The following is a 23,510-nucleotide window of genomic DNA, read 5'->3' on the forward strand; positions in this document are numbered from 1 at the left end:
GACCTGTTGGTGCTGGGTCAGAGTGGGAGCCTGTGAACGTGTGTTGCACAGAGGCCCCCATGCCTGAGCATGCCCTACTACTCCTGTGCCACCAGGCTGTTTGCCATGCTGCAGGCAGGCCTGTCTTGCAGAGCAGAAATGATAGGATGTGCCATATCCTGTGCTCACGGCTGTTCCAGGAACCACCCTGTAAGCTCTGTATATATACCACCAGCGTGATGGCTTTCATTCCAATTTGCCTGGGGATCTTCCTCTTCTGAGCCAATACTGTTCTCGTACCAAGTTCTTACATTGCCTAGTTCAGTCCCTGGGACTGAAGTCAGGTCTTCGCACAGTGTGCCCTTGATGTCACCGAGCTCCCAGGAGACACGGAGGCGTACCAGTGTGGCTCCATTTCTCAGGGTGCCACCACAGGGCATTTCTTCTTTGGCAGCGTTACTTCGTGCAGGTGTTCTGCACCCTCATGCGATTCAAAGCTGCACTTGTTGAACTAGTTTTGAACTGACTTTTCAAATTCCATAACATGCACGCTTATGATTTCCTTACAGTAGTAGCTGTTCCTGTAGGGACCTACCTCGAAGGACCTGAGTGACCTTCTTCCAGCAAGAGACCTTTAGAAATCCTACACCAACGAAATCCAGCATCCTATAGTGACAGTGGAAATCCTTGCCCCCAAATAACCAACTTTGATGCCAGAAAATACTGTATGTGCTTTGACGGGGTCTGATATTGTACGTAGGTGGAGCAGGCACCACAGCGATTAGCTTACACCTCTCTCAGTGTCTGTCCTCAGCAAATACCCATTGATTCATTGATACTCATTCCCACAGGTCCAAGAGAATTGCCTTAGAGCTAGTGATCTCGTGTTCTTTCTAAAGATAATAAAAGGCAGAGCTTAACAATATGATTTATTAAAAATGCCATATGAAGGATAATTTATTTCAGTAATAATTAAAAATGTTACCAATGAATCAGCTGCAAGACATTTTTTCATTCCATGAATTCCATATTTACAGAATTTTTCCATCCCTGCTGAATCATTGTTACTATCTTTCCAGCAGAGAGCCACACTGTGTGCAAAAGTGAGTAACACCACATTTTTCTTCTGACTTTTTTCCTTTAATGATTAATATAGTGGTGATTTTTCTAGTAGGATCCACTTGAGCATTGGCTGAATAAGGTATTAGCTTTAACTAACACCTTATTAGTATTAACTTCACAGCAAATTAGAGCAACTATTTTGCTCGTTTACTTGTGAATTTTAAGAAAATACTAGTTGTACCATAAGCAGACAAAGTGGTAACCAAAGCAGCCAGGAAATGCTCTTAAGTCCCCCCCCAAAAAAAGCATGTTCATTAAAAACAGTTATAGCTTGGCTGTGCAGTTAGTTGTGCCAGAAGTTACACAGCAGTTGCAGGCTGCCAAATGCTATTGCATCAAATGAATGGCTTGATAGTAAGAAAGCAAAATAACTAGCCTAGAAAGGAAAGATCAAAACTGGACATAAGAAAAGCATATTTTTAAAAGAGTTGTTTCATTATTAGGGAGAAAAGATTTTGGAAGGGAAAGAAGTGTTTTTTTTAATCTGCTTTGCAAGGTTCAGGAGAAGCATAGAGGATGATATACTGACTCCCTCCACTTATCTGGAGTCCTGCCACTGACTTCCAAAGAGCCCAGATTTCACAAACATGGTAACCAGGTAGAAGAAGAAATTTCTTTATAGAGCAAGATGTTCTTCATTTCCTGTCTTAATGCCAATTACAGCTATAGTCTTTCTTCACAGGTCACAAACAAAAGCATGTAAGCACATGCTTAACTCGCCTCTGTTCAAAGGCCTTTTAATTAACTGCAAACATATGTTTAAGTCCTTTCCTTGATAAAGCTGCTTTCCTGAATTTGGATATAACAGTGAATTTGATGTAGAGCTATGTGAACAGTAATACTCACTTTTCATTTGTACTGTTTTTCATCACAAGGAACAAACTTGTTTATGTAGGTAACTGGACAGTGAATGCTTCTGTTGGCTTTGGTGTTGCTGACTGGATCTAATTTGAAGAAACCTTGCAAGGACAGCTACCAGAGAGAGACATTGCCTGCAAGAAACGCAGCCTAAAATGAACCCTGACAGCCTTGAAGTGGAACAGACAGATGGAGTCATGTTTGCCGGAGTCCCACAAGCCTTTATTAAAAGCAGACAGGTCTGATGACTGCACAGAAAGGGAACAAGTTAGGTGTTAAAAGGAGGCAGTGTGCTCTGTAATATGTGACTGCATTAGCAGTTTATAGACAGGGTTTCACCTTTTCCAAGTGGAAAGGCACAGAGTGCTGAAGAGCCCTCCGTGGTGGAGATCTCTCCACTTGCAAACTTGCACAGAAATTCAAAGGAAAAAGCAGTGACTTTATTTATTCAGCAAACTTGCTGAGTAATAGTGAATCTCCCAACCAAAGTCCTATTCTTCCCAGTGCTCAGCTGACTTAAGAGAGCTCAGCAGCACTCAGTGCAAAACATTTTACCTCAGAACAGGCGACAAGCAGCAGCTTTACGTTTAGCCTTTCCTCACCTTGTCACCCAGTTCTGGGGTGGTATGAAGTTGCATGCTGGAGATTCAGAGTTACTTCTCCCCTCAGAAGACGGAGCATTTATGGTAAGTAAACAGATTTGGAGACAGGTCCTTCCACGTGTGCAGACCGGAAGCTGAGCCGCGAAAGAATTGGGTGAGTCACGAACAATGCCTGGAAGCCTAAAAAAAACCACCAAAAAACCCAGAGTCCTCCCTACTTTGAAGACATAGTACTCTCCTCAAAAGCATAAGCAGGAACAAAATGTTCTCCTGTAACACACCATTTATGGCTTCATTGGGTACCTTTATCAGTCACTTCCCATTAATCTTAAACTTTATTATGCTGCCAGATGGACAGCCCTAAATTTAGGAACTATCCCCATTCCTCTTGGATGCTGATGTATGGTAATACAATAGAAAAGCCTGGGAACAGCAGTGTGGAGCACACTGGTTTATGAGAAAGAGTCTGGGGAAGAGCTAGCAACGTGAACTCTTGTGTGGTCCAGCTGCCGGTCTGTGCCTGATGTGTCCAGCAGCAGGACTGGGCTGCCACAGGGCCATTATTCATCACAGTCCCTGTATTTAAAGCCAATTAAGGCAACTGTGGCTGCTGGGTCCCATAGGACAAAACTATACACCCAACCCTATTCATGAGGGAGCAGTAGAAGGCCTGAAGAACCATTATTACTTCCCAACTGGGAAGAAACCATGCCTTCCCACTCTCATGAGGTATATTGTCCATGTCTTGTGGCTTTTGGCCCCCAAGAGGAACTCAGTATTCAGCCTGGTACAGTAGGAAGAAAAGCTATCCCTGGACAAGGGCAGGATCAAGAATGTGCCATCCTATAAGGGGAAGACAGCAGCAAACTGACCAATGGTACAGTATCCTTGAGCAGATTAGGTCTCGTGGTGAAGAAATGTTAAAAGGATCACAAATTGATCTAGACATTGTTTACATACCAAGAAAGAAGCCAAAAAAGCCATAACTCCCCTCCCGTAAGTCAGTCAAAGCTCTTGACACAGTTTATGTTCAATGCTGATTAAATTTTATTCATAAGGGTGGTACTGATAATTGCTATCCTGTTTATTCCACTCAGGAGGGGACTGAGTACTTTTAATCAAGAAAACTATGACATCACAGGGGCAACCAGCTAACATGCAGTTTTGGTAATTCCTGAAGTCCATCCAATGGGAGACATTAAACTCCTTGTCCTCCCCTCCTTCCTATCTAAATTCCATTGGATTAAGACCAATCCCTGTAAAATGATAACCCACTCCACCTACAGGAATTAAAAAAAGGTTTGAGCTGTACCAGTTTCTTTGACCCATATATCCTAAATTTGGGTAATTCTTCCGTATTAACTGATGGCCTTGTGTGGGTGTGAGGAGGAGAGGACATGGGCATGTTCCGTTTCAGTATAATTGCTGGTCAGCTTCCTGATTATTTACAACATCTTATTAAATGATATTACGGCATATGGGAAGCCAAGTAGATGAGGAGAATGTTACAGCAATCTAATTACTGACTCTCTTACAGTACTCTTTACGATGGTCATTAAAGCATTCCATATGGGTTCGTACTGCTAAACTAAAAACATAGCAGACCTAGATTTTGACATATGAACAACCTCAGAGAAAGCAGGGTTCAGGGTCACAGGTCAGCGTGGTGCCCAAGCCGTGTCTGCAACGTAAAGAGCATAACACTGCAGCGTAAGTGAAGAGGGGATGGCATGCACAGATTAAAGCAATGTGGTAGACAGATGTGGACTCACCGGGCCTCTGCTGAGCTTTGGAGAAGCCTGCCCTGAACTACTGGTCTCAGTTATGCTTATTGGTAACTCTTTTCTCATGGAAGTGTGAACACCTTCTGTGATTTTCCTAATGAAGTGAGACTAGCTGTCCAACTCCAGCCGTCACGAACCTTTGTATGGACCCTGAATCATGACCCCTTTGGAAGCTCCAAGTATAGCAACAGGCTTTTGCATTCTTGCCAGATCTTCCTTTTCAGGACACCAGTTTTCTTACTGCCTCTATATATTCATACACACAGCTACACCTCTATAGCTACAAATAGCTATGGCTATTTGTTTCCTCCCTCGCCATTTGCTACTCATGGCATATTCTTGGACACTCTCTCTCTTGCTGCCATGTTTGTTGGCTCCCTGGCACACAGCAGGCAAAGAGGTCAACTCCACCTTTTTGTAATTTTTGGTTTTTTTGTGATTACATTTTTGTGATTTTTCTGGATGTCTCAAAATATTTGCTTTCCCTTTCCTTTTTTAACTACAAGTTTAATGCAACAACTGGTATCTAGTGACTGACTTTTTAGCATTTATATATTTTTGTTATACTACAGCTTTTCAAAACTTCCTCAAGCAAAATTACTTTCTCCTTCTCTCCAAATTTTTTAACTACTCAGTTATTATTGCCTCATCACTCATCCTACTGCCCTCAGTGGCACAAACAGGAGAAAAATTAAATAGAAATGCCCCTGCAAAAAGGCCAAACCTCAAAACAAGACTAGGAGTTAGAAAGGCGGTAAGAAGTAGCTGTTGGGATGTACCGTGGCACGTGTGGTACCTGGAAAATGGGCCCATTGATTTGACAGCTGGGGACGGGTGCCGAGTTTGTGCAGTTTGTGGGCTGGTCGGTGGTTCCTTCTCCCTCTCCAGGCAGGCAGGAGCAGAGGGGCCGTGGCTGGGCAAGGCCATTTCTGGTGCCTCAGGAGCTGCGAGGCCGGCACGCCTCCTGCGCGTCTTCGTAACCCAGCTGGCACAAAAGCCGCTCCAGCAAAAGCCAGGGCTTCAGCACGGACGGCCTGGGCCCGGGGAAGGCTGCCCGGCCGCGAGGGGCCAGCTGCCAGGCCCCCGCCGCAGCCCCTCCTCGGGCAGCTCCCCCACACCCCGGTTTCGCGGTGCCGGCGCGGGCCTCCCCCCCTCCACACACACCCCCACAGCCCCCCCGGGCCCCGCGGCTGCCGGCGGCGCAGACCCCCGCAGCGAGCTCGGCCGCGCTGGCCAGCTCCCGGGGCTCACCTCCTGCCGCGCCGGCCGGAGGCGGCTGTGCTGGGCCCTCGCGGCTCCCGCCCCGACCCCTGACGGCAGGGCCGTGCGCCGCGACCGACGGCCGCCAGCCCGCCCCGGCCCGGCCCCCTCGGGAGGCGGCCGGTGCTGACCCTAACGCACCCGGCGTGACATCACAAAGCTCCTCCGACCCCGCGCGACCCCCTACCGCGGAGCGGGCCCTTCTCCCCCGCCCCGGCCCGCAGGGGAAGCCCCGCCCCCACGCGCGCGCCGGGCCAGGGCCGTGTGAAGCGCACCTTTTGCACGAGTCCCGCTCGCCGCGGGGCGGGACTTGCGGGGCGGCGGGCGGGGGAGGTGGGGGGAAGCCGACGGGCTCGGCCAATCGGAGCCGCCGCTCCCGGGACGTCGCGCGCGGCCCCGCCCCCCTCCCCTGGCACGGCCCGGCGGGGAGAGCGGGCCGCGGCCACGGGGCGGTACTAGGGGGGCGGGGCCGCCTGTCGTGAGGGCGCGCGGGCCAATGGCGAGCGAGGCGGGGGGCGGGGGCGGGCGGGCACCGCCGGGCGGGGGGCGGTGGCCAATGGGGCGCGGGCGGGGGGGCGTGGCCTTGCCGGCTCGGGTTCCGTGTGGAAAGAGTGAGGGGGCTCGGGTGCAAAGTTTGCTCGCCCAGCGCCTGCGGAGGGAGCGGCGGTGGCCGGGCCGCCGGCGACGGGGAAGGGGGCTGCGCTCGCCCTCGGGGCTCCGCTGCGCCCGCGGGCCGCTCGCCGCGCCGACCGCCGGCCGCTCTCCTCGCGCCTCCGCCGGGCCGGCAGCCGCTGCCCCGGCGCGATGTGCGGGGGGATGGCGGCGAAGGGGCCGGGCGGGCCGCGGTGGTGGCAGAACCGGCGGGCGCGGCTGCTGTGCATGCTGGCGCTCACCTTCCTCTTCTTCGTGGTGGAGGTGGTGGTGAGCCGGGTCACGTCGTCGCTGGCCATGCTGTCCGACTCCTTCCACATGCTCTCCGATGTCATGGCCCTGGTCGTGGCGCTGGTGGCCGTGCGCTTCGCCCAGCGCACCCGCGCCACCAAGAAGAACACCTTCGGGTGGGTGCGGGCCGAGGTGATGGGCGCCCTCGTCAACGCCGTCTTCCTCACCGCCCTCTGCTTCACCATCCTGCTGGAGGCCATCGAGCGCTTCACGGAGCCCCACGAGATCCAGCAGCCGCTGGTGGTCATCGGCGTGGGGGTAGCTGGACTCATCATCAACCTGCTGGGGCTCTGCCTCTTCAACCACCACGGCGTCGGGGGCCACGGCCATTCCCACGGCCACGGGCACTCCCACGGCGGCAGGCAGCACCCCCGCAGCGGCCCCAAGCCCGAGCAGCCACCCGGGGATGGGGAGGCTGCGCTGCACCGAGAGGAGACCAGCACCTTGGTGGAGAACTGCAGCAGCTCCAACGGAGTCAGCCAGGAGAAGCTAGGTAAGCCCTGCAGCACCTCTGCTGTCCCGCCCCAGCATAGAAGTGCCAGGGAAGTGGGAGAGGTCCCTTCCCCAAATAGGGCGGTGGGCATCCTGGTCCCACCTGGTGCAGGCTTCATGGGGACCACCTGCCCTTCCTCCTGGGGAAGAGGCAAGGCAAGAAACTTTCTTAGTGGTGTTCTCAGGCACACAGCTGTTGCGTCTTTACCTCGCACCTTTCCTTCAAGTGCTGAAAGGAGTGCCCTAAGTTTTGAGTTTGTCTTGCAGACAGGTCAGAGTGTGCAAGAGTCTTAGGGTAAAGCAGTTTGCCTTGGAAAAAGTTGGTGCTGGTAGAGAAGGCACATGACAAGTGTTTTTCGCCTAGCGACACAAGCTCTCAGGAGAAGTTGCCCTAATGCCATCTGAACTGGCTGCACATCAAATAGAGCGCAGCTCAACACCTTGGTCCTGACAGCCGGATCTGTCTGTTGGGTCAGTTATTAGCTACCTGAGAAGCTAATCTCAATCTGAATGTGACATACTGAAGTACAGTCCATTGCAATAATGTTGTACTTCTTCGTGACACATGTATTAATAGGAAGAAGTCTTGGAAACTACCAATCAGAACTGTGGAAGTCATGCGATAGGCATTGAATGTGGAGCTCACTGGTGTCAGAGTACATGCGTGGTTTCTTTGAATTAGTTTTCTTTAGCTTTCTAAAGCATGCACCTTCCCACTCACTCGCACATAGAGATAAATATAAAATCTTCCCTTCCCATTTGTGATCAAACTGTCTGTTTTGTGGGAGGGAATTTGTTGGTTTGTTTTTTTTTTTTTTAATGGATCCAGAAGCCTGGATAGTTTATTTTGAAGTCACTTGGTCGAAGCCAAGTACTATGTGCTAGCAGAATGAAAGGTGTGTAATTGCCGTTTCTCTGGTCTAATCATATGAGATCCCTGTTATCACGAGGAAGGGGTTTCAGTCTTCAGAACCCATGTCTCCCTTATTTTCAGGGTGACATCAGGAGACCGCTGTTTTAGCTGAAATGGAGCTTTAGTTGAGCAGAGTGAACTTTGTTACAGTTTTGGTTTTTCTGTGGTCAGAGGTTCCAATACACATTTGAGAAACTTAGCTCCTGCTCTCTCCCCCCCCACACCCCCGCTCCCCGTTTTGACTCCATGTTGGTTTTGAAAAGACAGGTTTTGCAAGAGGATAGGAAAGTTCCTCTGAATATAGTACACCATTTTCTTGACCACATAATAAGCTCTTAATGTTGGTTTAGTACCAACAAAGGTATCCTAATAATTAGTTTCAAACCATGTAAAATTCCCTTAACTGTTGATCTGATAGATATCTTGGCTTGTGAATTGTTCTTGCATGGTGAGACATGGTGAGAAGTTGTGCTTTTAGCCAAGTTTTGGACTAGTTCTAGGCTAAAAGATTCATTTATAGCATGGATTAAAATGTATACTGTTTTGAGCTAACTTGTCTGGAATTTCTCATGGATGTCCTTCTGGCAATAACAAATAATTTGTTGTGGGTATTTAGGTGGTAATAGGGCATAATTTTGGTCACAGTGAAACTTCGAAATAAGCTTATGTTTCCTTCTGTGCCCTGTCATGATTATGTAATGGATGGAGTTATTCATAGTTTACCCGTGGAAATGTTACAGGTAAAGGTGCTTGGAGAGTTGTGAAAAGCTGTAAGATGTGTAGGTGAAGACTAGGAAAACGACTGAGAGTGCTACTATGCCTTCATTGGAAATTACAAAGAGGGGTACACCTTGATTTCCTAAGGTGGAAGTGGAAAGCTAGTGATAGCCCTAGGGGCTAGTCTTGCACGGGTATCTTTGTGCATATACTTCATGTGAAGTAATCAGTTTATAGTTAGATTTAAATGAGCATATTTCAAATGGAATTGTTTTAACTTTTTGCCGTTAAAAAATCTCAAGAGCTTTCTGGAACCGTGTTTCCTTTTACCCACCCTTATAGATGGGTCTACTGACTTTCCAAATCTTTTCTCTGAGTACTTGGTATGCAGTAGAGTGTCAGAAAAGTTCCTCTTTCCTTGCTCTCATCATGGACCCTGAGGTCTGAACTCTGTAACATGAGATATTTTCCTCTAATCTATTGATTTCTCTGGAAAGCTACAGGTTCCATGTTCCATAACTCATAGAAGTTGTGTGGAAAATGTAGCTGGAGCTTTAGGACGGAAGAGTGATGCACGAGGTTATGAGCCTGAGGCTTGGAACTGACCCGCTCAGCCGCCTTCGTAGGAGCCCACCCCTTCTTTATGATTACAGAATTGCAGTCATGAGATCCGAGCGGCAGAAGCTGCAGGTCATGCTAACATGTTCATGTTTACAAAGCTCTGAACTGAATAACCACGGAAGCAATAAGCTCCTTGTTTCAGTTTGTCAGGCCAGTGACTGTTACATTTCTCTAACACTGGAAGTTTTCTGTCCAAAGAACTTCTGAAGAAAAGTAGGAGGTTAATCATGTAAAATACTTTCAATTTTGAACATTGAAAGATGTTTTTCTTTCAAAAAACATTCTTCTTTGTAATGATATGTGCATTTATTCCTATATAGCTAGTTAGGTATGGTGGAGTGGTAATATTGGAGACAGTTTTGACAAAGGAGGGCACCAAAATGTTCATTTATGCATTGCATGGTCCATGACCATGAAGGACCATGACCAGGCTTTGGGTATCAACAGTTATATGTCACTTAACAGCTGTATGTCACTTTAAAAAAAAAAAAAAAAAGGTACGTTTTATAGGTATTCTGAAATATAAATAACATAGCCTCTGAGAGCTTCACTGATAACTTATGCTGTCCTATAGTCAATACTGCTGATAAATTCTGTGTTCTAGACCTAAAAGCTCAGTTAATTGTATGTCATAGTTCTGCTGACTCCATGCGCCATCTCAGGAAAACTTCCTTTTCCTTGAATTCAGAAGTCTTTTGGAAATGAACTACTAAAACTGAAAAGAAGTTACTATAAAGCAGTGTCCATAAAGCTTTTTTGCTTCTGGCCTCATAAATTTTAATATAAAGTAGCAATGCAGTCCTATGGTTTAAGAGAGATTTTAGCAATGTGATTAGCCTTCTGGCTTTTCAAAGGAAGGAACAAATGTAAGTTACTTAGCTAGTTAACCAGCTTTTTTATATATGCTCTGTAATTCTGCATTTTGTTTAAGAAATGAACAGTGAGTAGTCAAATGGTTAAATAGCTGGAAAATGTGAAAACAGTTTTTCAGTAGAATAAATTAAAATGCAGTCATCCTCATATTTTGCCACTCTACATCTTTAAGCTCCATGTAAAAACAATTGCCATCTAGACTATTTAGATCACTTATTGGGACAACTGAATATTTCTCAGCCAGAGAAAATGTTGCTAAGTGTTAATGGGTAGAGTTGCTTGCTTTTCAGTTTTGTACTTAATGTACTTAATGCAAGCTTAATGTTGGTTATTATTTTATATGGAATTATGGTAATGCGTAGTATTATAGCATATCTCTAATCATTCTACTGTTTTCTTCTCAGGTGATATGAAAGACGACATGGCTGACCTACAAGTGAATGGGAATGCTGGTCATTATCCTCTGGATGTAGAGGAGGTTGAAGAAGACTCTAGTGCGCAGCTTAATATGCGTGGAGTTTTTCTGCATGTTTTTGGAGATGCCTTAGGTTCAGTAATTGTGGTAGTGAATGCCTTGCTCTTTTATGGGTTGTGGAATCCATGCCCCAAAGATGGGCCCTGCTTTAATCCATGTATCAATAATCATTGCATGGAAAATGCTACTTTATCCCAAACACTTGGCAGAGCAAACAAATCTGAGCAAGAGAGCATTACAGTGGCTGGTCCATGCTGGTTGCTATATTTAGATCCCATTCTTTGTTTGATGATGGTTTGTATACTGCTGTACACAACTTACCCATTACTTAGGGAGTCAGCCCTTATACTTCTACAGACTGTTCCCAAACAAATAGATGTTCATTCTTTGAACTCAAAATTACGTACCCTTGAAGGAGTTGAAGCAGTCCATGAGTTACACATTTGGCAGCTAGCAGGCAGTAGGATCATTGGCACTGCTCACATAAAGTGTCCTGACCCTTCCACATACATGATGGTGGCAAAGCGCATAAAAGAGATCTTTCATGACGAAGGGATTCATGCAACTACCATTCAGCCTGAGTTTGCCAGCGTTGGCTCTGAATCAGGGAGAGGGAAATGTGAGTTTCCTTGCAGGACTCAGTGTGCTTTGAAGCAGTGTTGTGGAACAGGAGAAGATAGTACTGCAAAGAAGACAGAAAAGTCTTCGTCACTTAGTATTTCTTGTTCAGAAGTTGTCATTGAATTTCCGAAAACTAGGAGGACTAAGTCGGAGAGCATCCCTTCAGTTAAGCTAGAGGCAAACACCGATCAAAACGAGCAGTTTGAATCATCTTTGTAACTCCCCGAATGGTGCTACCTGAGTTTTGGTGACTTTGACAACAGCTATATTGCAAGAGGAAGAGACAGACGTTTGAGATGCAATTTTGCCAAGTAGTGTAATTGCTGAAGTCCTTGTTCTTGTCATATTGCTAAATCTAGAATGCTTGTTTTAAAGAACATAATGTCACTGTCATGATACAATGTGTTTGTGTGGACTTTGTACCGAGACAGACAAAAAGTGCACCAATGCTGTAACAACTTCAGAAAACCAGTTTCAATGTTTTGGCAGAGACACTTTTTGCTGTGCTTCACATTAAAATATTTTTTCCAGTGAAAAGCTATTTGAGGGATAAGCATGTAGGAACTCAATTTGTGTTACAGATTTCTTGGACCTACTCTTTCCTTTAATATTTGATTTGTAGATATTTTAATATATTGTTTATTTAGAAGCCCTAAGGAAACCAAAGTTCATAGAACATTTTTAAAGATGTAACTACTTAAAACTGGAAACCACTTTGCAATTTCACATATTTTTCTTAAATCTATGTAATAATAAATGTGAAGGCTTTTCTAATGAATTTATCGTATAGCATATTTTAAAGAGAACATCATGTGATTGTTAGAAACTGTCCCCACTTTTTCTGGTAAGGTAGTGAGGTAATTAAAGTCAACTGCTTGTGAAAATATCAGATGTGGAAGGGTTTTTTTTTCTACCAGAATGGAAGTTCAAGCTACTGTATACTGCTCTGTGATCAAGACGTGAGACTGACCGATAAAGTAACGCATACTTTCATATTTTATGGATTTTCTGGTGGTTTTACTTATTTCCAAGTTGTGTCTGGTCATAAAAATCTTCAAAGTTTAAAGAATCCTTGATTCACAGTGCTATGAATAAAGAGCTGGAGCTTCATTTTTAACCGATGCTCAGTTTACTAAGATAAAAGAATTAGTTATGTCAGTAAGTGCTCTGTTGGGGAAGTCTGCCAAGCACCGACAGTGTAATTCATGCTTTTAAGCATAGACAGTAGCCTCCGTAACAAGTAATTCGGTGGTGCATTTTGCTTGTAGTTGAGTGTGTGTCTGTAAGCGCTTGCAGTGACTGCGGTCCTGGTCCCCTTCATGTCCTCAGGAGCATTCCGTTGACTTTTGAGGAGGTGGGGCAGGGAGTAGGATTTAATTCACTGTATTTCACACTTTGAGATGTTTATGTATTACATAATTTCACTTATTAAGTATCCAAATGGTTTAATATGTTAACTCAGTTGACAACTGGCTCTAAAGAAGCTGTTACAGTATGCTGCCAACTTAGACCTTAACAAAGGAGAAACTGGTCTATGGACTCTGTGAATTTGGCAGAGACTGGATGAGAGTCGAAGATAAAACATACAAGAAACCTAATCTAAAACCCTGACCCTTTTGATCCACCTTCAAGTTATGTATGGGAAATAATGTCTTGTGATTTAAATGACTGCTCCTATGCTCAAAACTGGAAAACAACTTGGATCTTCCATTGTTTGCTCTATGACTCTGGACATGATAAACACTCTGCCTCAGTTTCCCTGTCTTAAAATGGGGATAATACCTACCTCACAGGGGTGTTGTGAGGCTTAACTCTTGTGTGGAGAGCTCTGAGATCTGTTACTGGAAGGCACTGGAAGGAGTATAAGATACTAAATTACATGGTATTTACTTCTTTTACAAATGTATTGCAATACCTGGGCACAACAGAGGGAACTGAGGATAGTTTTGGCCTTACGAAATTCTTTGATGCTGTGGTTTTCAGGTTTTTAACAGTATTTAAATGTAGATTTTTTTAAAAAAGAATGTTTTGTTAGCGAAGGGAATGTAGCTTTGCCTCCAGATACAGAACACCTCGCTAGTTTGCATTTCTAATATATGTCTCGTATGATAATTGCTCCTAAGTAGTTCAAAATAGTGTGCTGCTCATCAGACCTGGATTGGCCCAGGTCATGTCAGTGGTCTTACCCAACTTCTCAGCAGAGCATTGCAGTCAACTCTTGATTATCCATGGGTGGATTACCAGTGTTGTGTATTAACTGTGCAGTCTGCAGGGCCAGACGAGCTCTGTATCACATGCCAATGCGTTGCCCAAATGCTATGTGCCAAAGCATCGGGGAAAGTAGAGGAGCTCAGTCCAGTTTAACGAGAGCCCCCTCTCACAAGGTTTGTGAGCTTGGGTGCAGCGCAGCACCATGCAGTTATTTTGCCTCTTGGCTGCTCAGATGCATCCACAGGAAGCTGCAGTGTGTGGATGGGTCAGTTCAGCTTTGTGCTAGCTTGGGGATGTTGGTGCTTCACAGCCATTGGCATTGCTCACCTTTTTCTGTGTTTATGCTTGTTGTATAGTCTCATAAACTAACTTAAATATGTTAATACAGTATTTATATATGTTTTTGTTTTGTCTGAATTATCTTAACACTTTCTTCTGTTACCTGTATATGATCTAGAGTTGACTGTTAAATGAGATCTTGTATGAGACTACATTTGCAGAATATGCTACACTGCTAGTATACTACAAAGTATTAACCAAGTAAATTTTGAAATGAACAAAGTACTATTTTTTTGGAAATGTGTATCCTTGCTTTTTATGGTAAACTTTGACTAATTATTTTGATCACTAGTTTAAAATTGGTCTCAGTCATTAGTATGAATTATTGAGGTCCTGCTGTATATCACTTAGGCACCATAGAACTACTGCTCTTTAGTTTATTTAAAAAAACAAAACCAAGACAAACCATAGTAGCACTGAGAAGCCTGACTTACTTCTCTCCTGGTGCTCTTATAAAAAGAGACCAACTATTAAGTCTTGACAGTTGCCACCATTGGTTAACAGTCTCAGTAAATGCATCTGAATAGATGGAGTTGTAGTCACTAATTCCATTGTAACTATTTAATCCTTTTTTTGTGCCAGAAGTCATATTTTTCTATTTCTGTGTCCATTGCAGGCAATGGCTAGCTTAAAAGACAAAAATCTCTCCCCCATGTTATTTTTATTATCAGGACAGGGATGCAGATGTGACGGTGATGATGATGGGGGCAGAAGGGGGAGTTGTGTGGCCTCTCTGTCATGTGCTGTGTTGTATGTGCAGCACCAGCTGGTGTTAATGGGGCCCTTTAGTCTCTTTAGCCCTTGATGGTAAATTCCCTGAAAGCATATAGTCAGGTCAAGGTGATGGCTGTACAGCAGCAGGAACACAATTTTTGTGTTTGTTCTGGCTGTATAAGACCAGACTGTAGCCTGCTAGCTTGCGATATAGTTTGATTTTTTTTTTTTAACCTGATCTGTCTGTGGTTACACAGACTTGATTTGTTCTGAAGATCACAGTTCCAGAATACTGGGAGCATTCAAAAACACTGCACAGCCTCTTTTCTTTTTTCCACAAAGCGTGAAACTAGTGAATCTCATGTAAGTGAACACTGCAGTGGTGGGGAGCTAATTGTATTGTGTATCACATTCCTGAATTTTTAAAATAAAAAAATATGGAACACTGATTTTAAGGAAAAATAAGTTTGTATTTCAGTGTCTAGAATGTTTATGCTTCTGATTAAATGTGTCAAACATGTACCAAACATCATTGGGTGAAATATTTTACACTTAGGACATGTCTCATCCAGAAACATGCTGTTTTAGAATCACTTTTTAGATTATATCTGCGCCTAAGGTGCAGTGCAGACCTAATTCAGATATTCAGTGGGCTAGCCACAGTACCATGAAGCTTTACCTTTTAGCACCGTAAATTGCTTCTGTGGAACCCCTTATAATTTTAGCTCGATTGCTTTCAACATCCACTCTAGGCTTTTGGTAATATCTGTTATTGCTGTATCATGGTATTCGGTATGGACATACACATAGTTATGTAAAAGACAAAACTAGCCCCAACTTGTGACTCCCAAAAAGTCATGGCAAGGCCTCAGTCCTGTAAATTTCTGTATTCATGAATAGTTTAATTGGGCTGACGAGTAGTTACTTGCATGCAAGGAATTACTTGCAGCAGTGAGTCCAAAGGTTCTGCCAGGACAGCCTGGCTTTTGAAGAACAACTGAAAGTACCTAGATTTTATGGATGTATTAAAATCAGTACTGTGGTGTTTTTAAATTTGCTGCAGAAATACTATCAGTTTGTTATAATTCCAGGATTTATTCCTTTTCCCCATTCTCAAAAAGAAAGGAAAAAAAGCCCACCAAGTGTCCTAAGACTTGTTAACAACTTTAGCTAAACTGACATTTCTGTTTGCTTCTCAGATTGGGCCATCTGAATTTATTAAACACTGCCTAGTGGAGTTTGGGGAGGAGGGATAAAGATTCTTGCCATTCTCCTTCCCCTGCCCCCTGCTTTGACTGCACTTTCTAATCTCTTCAGCTATGGAGAGACCGAGGGGGACAGAGGGGGTGAATTTTGTAGCTAGATGTTCTAAGTTCCACGTGGAGCGAATGGGAAATACTGCTAACTATATTTAAAAGCATATAAATATGCTCTGACTATTTTAGTTTCATAGCATAGCATCAGTTACGCCCTTTTGAGGTATGCATTGAAGTTGTTCAGCTCTGTAGTAACTTTGGGTTTTTCTTTCTCTGCTGGACAGAAAGAGGTAGATGCTCCATTTGCCTGAGCTGAAGCCAGTCTTGACAATTTTCCAAATCAAACGTAGCTTTGCTGATAACAGGAGGTCTGATTATGCCTTATGACCTTTGCTTTGTGTGGTTAGCTGCCTGTGGGGCACAATACCATGTTTTAGCAGGCTCATGTTTATATTTTTTTGCATTCACCGTGTTATCTAAGTAGTTGAAGAGCAAAGCCACAATACTGAAAAATATCTTTCATCTGTATGTCTCCAAAAAGCATATGGGATTAATTTGGCTTCTTTTTTTTCATGTCCTGGATCCTGTTTCTGAGCAATGTTAAAATATAATTGGCATAGCTAGTGTTCATTGATGATACTTCTTTTTGCCTTCTTTTAAAATAAATAATGATGTTCCTTTTTTGTTGTTGTTTTTGTTTTGTTTTGTATTGAGTATTAAAGTCCTGAGAAAATAAATGGAGCTCTTGAATGTCAAATACTTTTAGTTGGGATTTCTTTCTCAGGTCAGTTCCTAGGAAGAAATTTGACTAGTAGAAATGCACTTTCACCGTCTCCCAGAACCTCAGAAACAAGTACAAAGAGCACAACTAGAAGAAGAGGTTAATAAATGGGTTGTAAAATGATGGCCTCCAACTGTCTGGATTCCAGGTGCAATTAAAAGAATAGTTGCTCAGTTATAGTATCACGTGAAGAGTTAATTATGCAAAATGCAATTTTTTTCCTGCATTTTTTTTCCTAAGAAAAACAGCCTTTGAAAAGAATAAAAAAATCTTCCTGTCTTGTTAATTGGCCATGGTTAAATATCTAACATATGGTGGGTCAATAAGGTAGGCTTCCTAGTAGAAGTCTGTACTGTTTTATTTAATGTCTTTGGAAGATAGCTACTTTAGAGCAGAAGATGCTTTGGTGTTCTTCAGCTGCATTTGTTTCAATTCAGAAACACTGCAGTTTGTAAAGTTTGTTGTGAGAAAAGTACTGACTGCAGAAAAAGATACAGCTGCCAGCAGTAATACTGAGGAGGTCAGGATTGTTACTAATACCTGCCTTGAGCTGTTCGTGAGCTTGCCGTGATGAGTTAATTTTGGAGCCCTTCACTGGTCCAGCTTCAGCAGCTGCTTTTTTTCTGCTTCAAGAGAGAAAAGTGATTCCGTATTATTAGTTATGTATGTAGGAGGGTATGTTTGGTTGTGCTGTAAGTATTGCACACGAGCTTGAGTTTCACCATTTTCCAAAGCTGCTTCTACCTCTTCATGAAAAGATGTGACTTAAACTTAGTATCAACATCCTTTATGAGACATGCTAGTGTGGGAATTTTTAATTAATGGGATGGGAAGCGAAGCTTCAGGTCTATAGCTTACTTTCGCTTTTACATGTACCTTTACCCATGCCATTCCTAGACCTGCCCCAGACGGTTGGTTGCCTGACCACCTCAAGGACCGGATCCAGCTCCCAGAACAATTCCTTCTTGCTGCTTTTGCATCGGAGGAGCTGATGCCACAGGGGAAGGGCAGGATGGGAGTGACGCTTTGTCTGACGCCAGGCAGGCGAGCACTTTTCAGCAGGAACCTTCTCAGGCTGATCCGTGCTAGCACCCCAAACCTGGTATGAAACCCTTGCCACCGAAACTTTGGCATTTTGTATTATCTTTTCTTTTTTTCGTGACAATCAACAGAAACTTTAAAGTAGTGCTTAGGCCAAGTTGTAATCCCCCCTCCTGTCACCCAAGCTCCATTTCTAGTCGCAGCATGGGTAGGCATCCCAGCGTTTCCCTCACACCAGCGAGTGGAGCTAAGAATAGCCGTGGCGATGCTGTGGAACAGGATGTGCAACCTGCTGTGTTTGTTCCTGTGTTTGTGCTTGTGTTGCTGGCCTGGGCTGAAGCCTGTCCTCCTCCATCTTCCCTGCTAGTGCTGCTGGGCTCGCTAGGTGAATTCGTTAGATTTAATTTATTAGATCAGGTTTGCTGTGGGTTGGCCTACACTTGTTTCAGTTGCATTCTGCAGTATAGGCAATTGCATTCTGCAGTATAGGCAAAACCTCAGCTGAGTGGGATATTTACTTGCTGCTAGTCTTTCTTGCTTCAGAGTATGGCTGCCGAGTGTAAGTGGTTGCTGCTGGCCCGCTGCAGACCTGGGTTCAGCTTTGCTGGTTGGTTTGATGTTACCGTGTCATCCTTCTAGCCGAGGGTGCAGCTCAGCAGGTGTGTGCAGCGAGTACAGCACGGTGAGTCTCCGCAGGTAACTAGGTCATTGGCGCTTACCTGATCTTGGTGCTCATACCCTAGTTTAGGAGTGAACAACACTCCCACAGATAAATGCTGCACATATTGCTATACCCTCAAGGTTTTTGCATTAGGCAGCGTTGGCTGGAGACACAACCCATCGTTCTTGTCCTGGGGTGCTCTAGGAGTCTCCCCCAGTCAGTTGCAGACAAGCTCATTTTCCCTTCAGAAACGGATTAGCTGAATTAACACAATTTGGGTGACAATTTTCACTCGTATTTTTGTGGCCACATGGGAAGGTTCTGACCCAAATGGATGGGGTTGATTCTGCATGCTTCCAGCTGAGTGTAAGGAGGGGTTAGGTTAAAATACCAGGTAAAATCTAGGCTTAAACAATTAATCTTCTAAATACCCGTAGTGGCAGAGGTCTTAGACTTTTATGTCATGCTATTTTGAAGGGATTTGCTCTTCCCACATTGCTGTTCAAAAAAAAAAAAAAGAAAGGAAGAATTGTGTTTAATTATCACAAGAATTATTAGCCAGCCTTGGTAGCTGTGTTTCAAGTTTGTCTGAAAATTTCCCAGCATATAGTACATGCCCAGTAGAGACACTGATGAGTTAGTCGGCAAGCTATCGCTAAAAAGGAGGTGTTTGGTACATATGCTTCAGCTTGGAAGTGGAATGACAGTTGGCACCATAATGTCCCACTTATCTTTTTTTGAAGGAGTAGGAAAACTACAGAACTAAATACTGAGTCAAGCTGCGTGGGCAGAGCTCCTGTCTCAGGACCGGGCTGATGTCACGGTTGCAGTGTGACATTGCTAGCCGTATGTGAAAAGCTCAGAGCATCACCCAAGCTGTCTATGTTATTCAAAACCTCAGTAACATTTGCTGAAAACTTGCATGGGTTTTTTTTCCCTAACATATCCAGAGAAGTTTAGCCACACAACTTAAACATCTGACTACCAATTTAGAAGGTAAGCTGGAAGGCTTTAGGCCATACATACTGTGTAATTCACCTGCGTTGCAACAGTGTGTGCTGCTCTGGACAAAAATGTGTCGTTGAACCCAGAGTTTGAATGCCATTGCCCTTGTGTGCCCTTTCTAAAAGTGTCTACAAAAACGAGGTAATGTCAAAATAATGTTTCTCTACTGAAAGCTGTTTGGATACTATAGTCTACAGCTTCTGCAGTAGCCTTCTGTCAACAAGAGGCTGGCTATCTCACTTGCAGCGCTCCTGATCACAGATGCATTGCAAGACCAGCATCTGTGGTGCTCCTAATTGCTGCCCTCTGCCCAGACAGTTATCTTAGCTATTACTGCATGTTTGGCAGTTTCGCAACAATTAATGTGATGTGGAAAAAGAAGGGGACAGGCACTGGAGTTCTTTAGACTTTTTTAAGAATGGAAAATTTGGTCTGCAAGATACTTGCCAAAACTTCTTTCAGCTCTGGTAGTATCAGGAAGGCAGATCGGTTCTCCCATGGTGGTCGCTCTGGTTAGCAGAGAGCAAATGAAATTGTAGCATCAATGGAGAAAGATGAGCAACGGAGTGTGTATGGGTTTTGCTTTTGGACTGGTTATAGTTTTTTCCCCCCCTGCAGCTGTTTTGGTGAGGATAATGATGTTCTTTGGTCTTCCTCTATAGCTCTGCAGTGCTTATCAGCTTATTACTGTGAGACCTACACATGATGTCTGTGGAAATCAAAGTTAGTTAAAAACACGGAAAAAAACACTTAAACAGATCACAGCTGAAACTGAGACCTTAATCCTTCCGAGACTGAGAAGGTAGCCAGCACAACCTCAGCTGTTATATCAGGAAAGGATAGTGCGAAGTACCAAGCTCAGCACGCTGCTATAAAAACGGTGTAGAAAATCAGGTAACAGTATTTTTGTTTCATACCTGAGCACATGAGAAGTAGCCTGTATTAAGAGACTGCAGCTTGGCAAAACTAATGTCTTTGCACAGAGGCTTTGTTGCTGGCAATGGTTAAAATCCTGATAGAGCAGTATTTCTCCAAATTCCTTAAAGTCAAATGTAGAGAGTCCTTATGCAATATGGAGTTCCCCTTTCGAAACAGTGGTTTGCAGAGAAAAAGTCATTGGTCTGGGCTAGGACAAAAATTGCTTAAACAAGGTAAACAAGGGTGGACTGGTGCCATCTTTCCCTTCCCCTTTATCTCTAAACCTTAACCTTAAATTACAAATCTGAGGTTATTGCAATGCAGTGCATCTGCAACTACTGAAACCAGCTACATTTTAATAGATCTTATTTATTTTGATGATGATGAAGGTTTGAAAGTTCTTCTAGGTGACAAATATTTTCTATGCTTTTAAAGTTCAAATGCAAGTATTTTTTATGTTACTAAGAATGTTTTAGAATTAAATAATTAGTTCTCCTGATAAAGTGTTTCATAATCAACAAGAAAATTATTTACTAATTCTGTATCCTTGTTTCTAATCCAAGGAGTTTACAGAACATAGAAATAAACCTCATTTGCAAAAACCTGTCCAACTTTTGTAGGCATGGTATTTTTTAAATACCAGCTAGAAAGAAAGGAGGTTTCAGTCATAAAATTTGAGCTAACTACACAATCTTGGTAGCAGGTCAGTCACCACTAACAAGTACTTTAGCACTGTGCAGAGCTCTGAGTGGCTGTAGAACATGTTGTGAGATCAGGGAGCACAGCAATAAAATAGGGTGGAAAAAATCTTTGCTTGAGCTTCACAAAGACAAAACTACTTCAGTGGTACATAAGAAAAGGTATCTGTTCCTAAATTGCATTTTTGCTTGTATTATATATACATAGTGTCCTGCAAAACTAACCCTTCAAGATACTGGTTATGTGATGATGACTTTATTCCAGAAATACCAGATTAGGCCCTGTCCTATGCAATGGTTTATCCAGGCAGTGAAAGTATGGTAGGGACGAGTGGAGAGCATGATAGATGCATTTCTGGACTGTCCATTACTCAGCTACTCATTGGAGTACATGCATTCCTTTTTTTAAATAATGTGAAAGTGTGTTTGGGGTTTTACTCAAATCTGATCATCCTGGTTTTCAAACAACTTTGTTCTGACAGGTTCTTTTTGAAGGAGAATATCTTAACTAAATTAGCTTCAGAGTGCCTTGCCATGACAATGCCTTCAGGTGTCACGTGCTGGCTGGCTTGAGTCAGTGACACTGTATTTTCCTGTGCTCAGTATGAATGAAAGACTCTGAACCAAGTCACGTACTGGATGGAGAGCATTAAAGACCTGGAAATGTGGAAGAATGCACTGAAGATGAGGCTAGATTAATTCTCAACACCTTTAGCCTGTGTTAAGAAAGGGGGTTTGTCTGTAAATGTGATTAATCTCAGACAGATCTGCTCATATTTAGGGGAAGAAAAGCTTAAGATTCACTGAAATTTCACCAAGGTGCTTTTTGGTAGGTCTAAGCTGTTTACTAAGTAAATTGGGTAGGATGGCAATGGTTGTTACAGAACCCCTTAGACCGTGTTTTCCATCTGCTAGCACCTGTGATAAGTAGATTATGAGCCTGCCCTGGTACAGTGTTGGGAGCTCTGGCAGAGGTGAAAAGCGCTCTCTGTTCATAGTGCACATGGGGCTCTGACCTCTGTCATGCTTTTCATCCATCAAGCGTCGCTAGATAGTGTTTAAAGAAATATGAAGTACTCTCTGAGGCTAGAAAATGTGACTGCTTACTTTGTAGTAACCGTGGTTCTCTGAGTGGTCTCATTTGTCTTCATATTGACTTCAGTTTCCCCAAAAAGCTAACATTTCTGTTTAAGGATGACCTTGGAAACAGGGATGGGAGGAGGCTTGTAGAAATCTTGTGGGCATCCAGCAGGACGACAGCCGTGCTAGGGAAAGAAGCCATTCTCCCTTTGACTGCACCCCAAGCAGACCCAGCCTGAAGGATGGAAAACCAGCAGTCCTGGGGGAAGCCCAGATTGCTGCTGGTTAATCCCCGCTGTACTGCACTGGTTTGGGGGCCATAGCACACAGGAGAAGCGAGGGCATTGCTGCCCTGAGCTGGGACATGTGCCAGCCAGCTAACCCGTGCTCTGAGCAGCTCCTGTCGCAAAACACCCATCTAACGACAAATGCACATACAGCACTGTCCCTCAACGTTTAAAGCTCTCACTCTCTGTATAGGAAAGGCCTCCAAATCAAGGCCATGTATGGCATAGGTGTAAAGGGAGTGATGGGCTGGTGGAAATGGCGCCGCCAGTGATGTAGCAACTCTGATACTGGGCTACCGGTCCGGTTGTTCCTGGGATTAACGCTGCTGCTGCTAAGTTTAGATCTGATGAATGAGTCTCAAAACTCAATTTATGCAGAAATGACTGCTTAAACCTGGTTACTACTTCTTTCCTTGTGCAGGTGGCTTTTCTAGGTTGTCTGCTTTTTCCACAATGACGTCTAGGCACTGCTTGGGCAGGGGCTGTCCCCTCCCAGCATAGCACTGAACACATGGGTAGGTATCCTCCAGGTAAAGCTACTGGATGCTTCCTAATCCGGTAATGGGGAAAAACACCCACCACGAGAGAGTCTGCAGTGCTTCACTAAATAAGTAATAGATACTAAAGTCTCCAGGACTTTGGAATCACATGGACTCTGACTTTTCGTGCAATGCTATATAGTGTTTAGGTAAAAGGTTAAAACTATACTTACTCTAAAATAAACCTATACCGTAACATGGAGGCAGAAAAAAAGACAGAATTAGTGCTGCTTCCTTCTTTAATAGGAGTCAAGCTGAGACAGAGAAGGAGAGTTTATAAATGTTTTCTGTTTAGTTTTTTGCTTTCGCACTTTGCATGACTTCTTGTTAGAAGGTTGGAAACAGACTTCTCTTAACTTTTGGTTATTAGAAACCAAAGAGCAGTCTTGGAAAGAAATTGGGGTCTGAGAACACAGCAGGGTAATGGGAAACTTAATAAATATCCTGTTGTTATAACATCTGTCATTTTAGCATTAACAAGCTCATGACTTTAGCTGTTGTATGATCACAGCTCCACTCTGCAGATTAAGGGAAAGGCTGTTAGACCTTTCAAGTAAAAGCTTTCTGCACGGCAGGATGCTTTAACCTCTTGTATCCTGAAGCTATTTAGCTAAAGCAGCCTGAAAGTGATATTGAGACAGACTCCTGTGCAGGTCAATTAGGAGGGATACAGAAGCAGTTAGGCTCAAGGGTTTTCCTCATTTTGTTCTCTTTGATGTCC

At 43.9% G+C, this 23,510-nt stretch overlaps 1 protein-coding gene across 1 annotated transcript; it reads left to right on the forward strand.

Annotated features, from left to right (window-relative positions):
• The first annotated feature begins 6,213 nt into the window (after nt 1-6,213).
• SLC30A1 (solute carrier family 30 member 1) lies at nt 6,214-16,462 on the forward strand. The gene is made up of 2 exons (XM_030035511.2): nt 6,214-7,040; nt 10,568-16,462. Exons 1-2 carry the CDS (start codon nt 6,410-6,412, stop codon nt 11,476-11,478), a joined length of 1,542 nt encoding a protein of 513 aa, XP_029891371.1. The 5' UTR covers nt 6,214-6,409; the 3' UTR covers nt 11,479-16,462.
• Nucleotides 16,463-23,510: the final 7,048 nt, after the last annotated feature.

The sequence above is a fragment of the Aquila chrysaetos genome, chromosome 13 (assembly GCF_900496995.4).
Source record: "Aquila chrysaetos chrysaetos chromosome 13, bAquChr1.4, whole genome shotgun sequence".
In the NCBI taxonomy this organism is placed as follows: Eukaryota; Metazoa; Chordata; class Aves; order Accipitriformes; family Accipitridae; genus Aquila; species Aquila chrysaetos.

Coding starts and splice junctions, on each gene's coding strand:
- SLC30A1 (XM_030035511.2), top strand. CDS start 6,410: ATGTGCGGGGGGATGGCGGCGAAGGGGCCGGGCGGGCCGCGGTGGTGG. Junction 7,041..10,567: donor AGTCAGCCAGGAGAAGCTAG/GTAAGCCCTGCA, acceptor TTTTCTTCTCAG/GTGATATGAAAGACGACATG.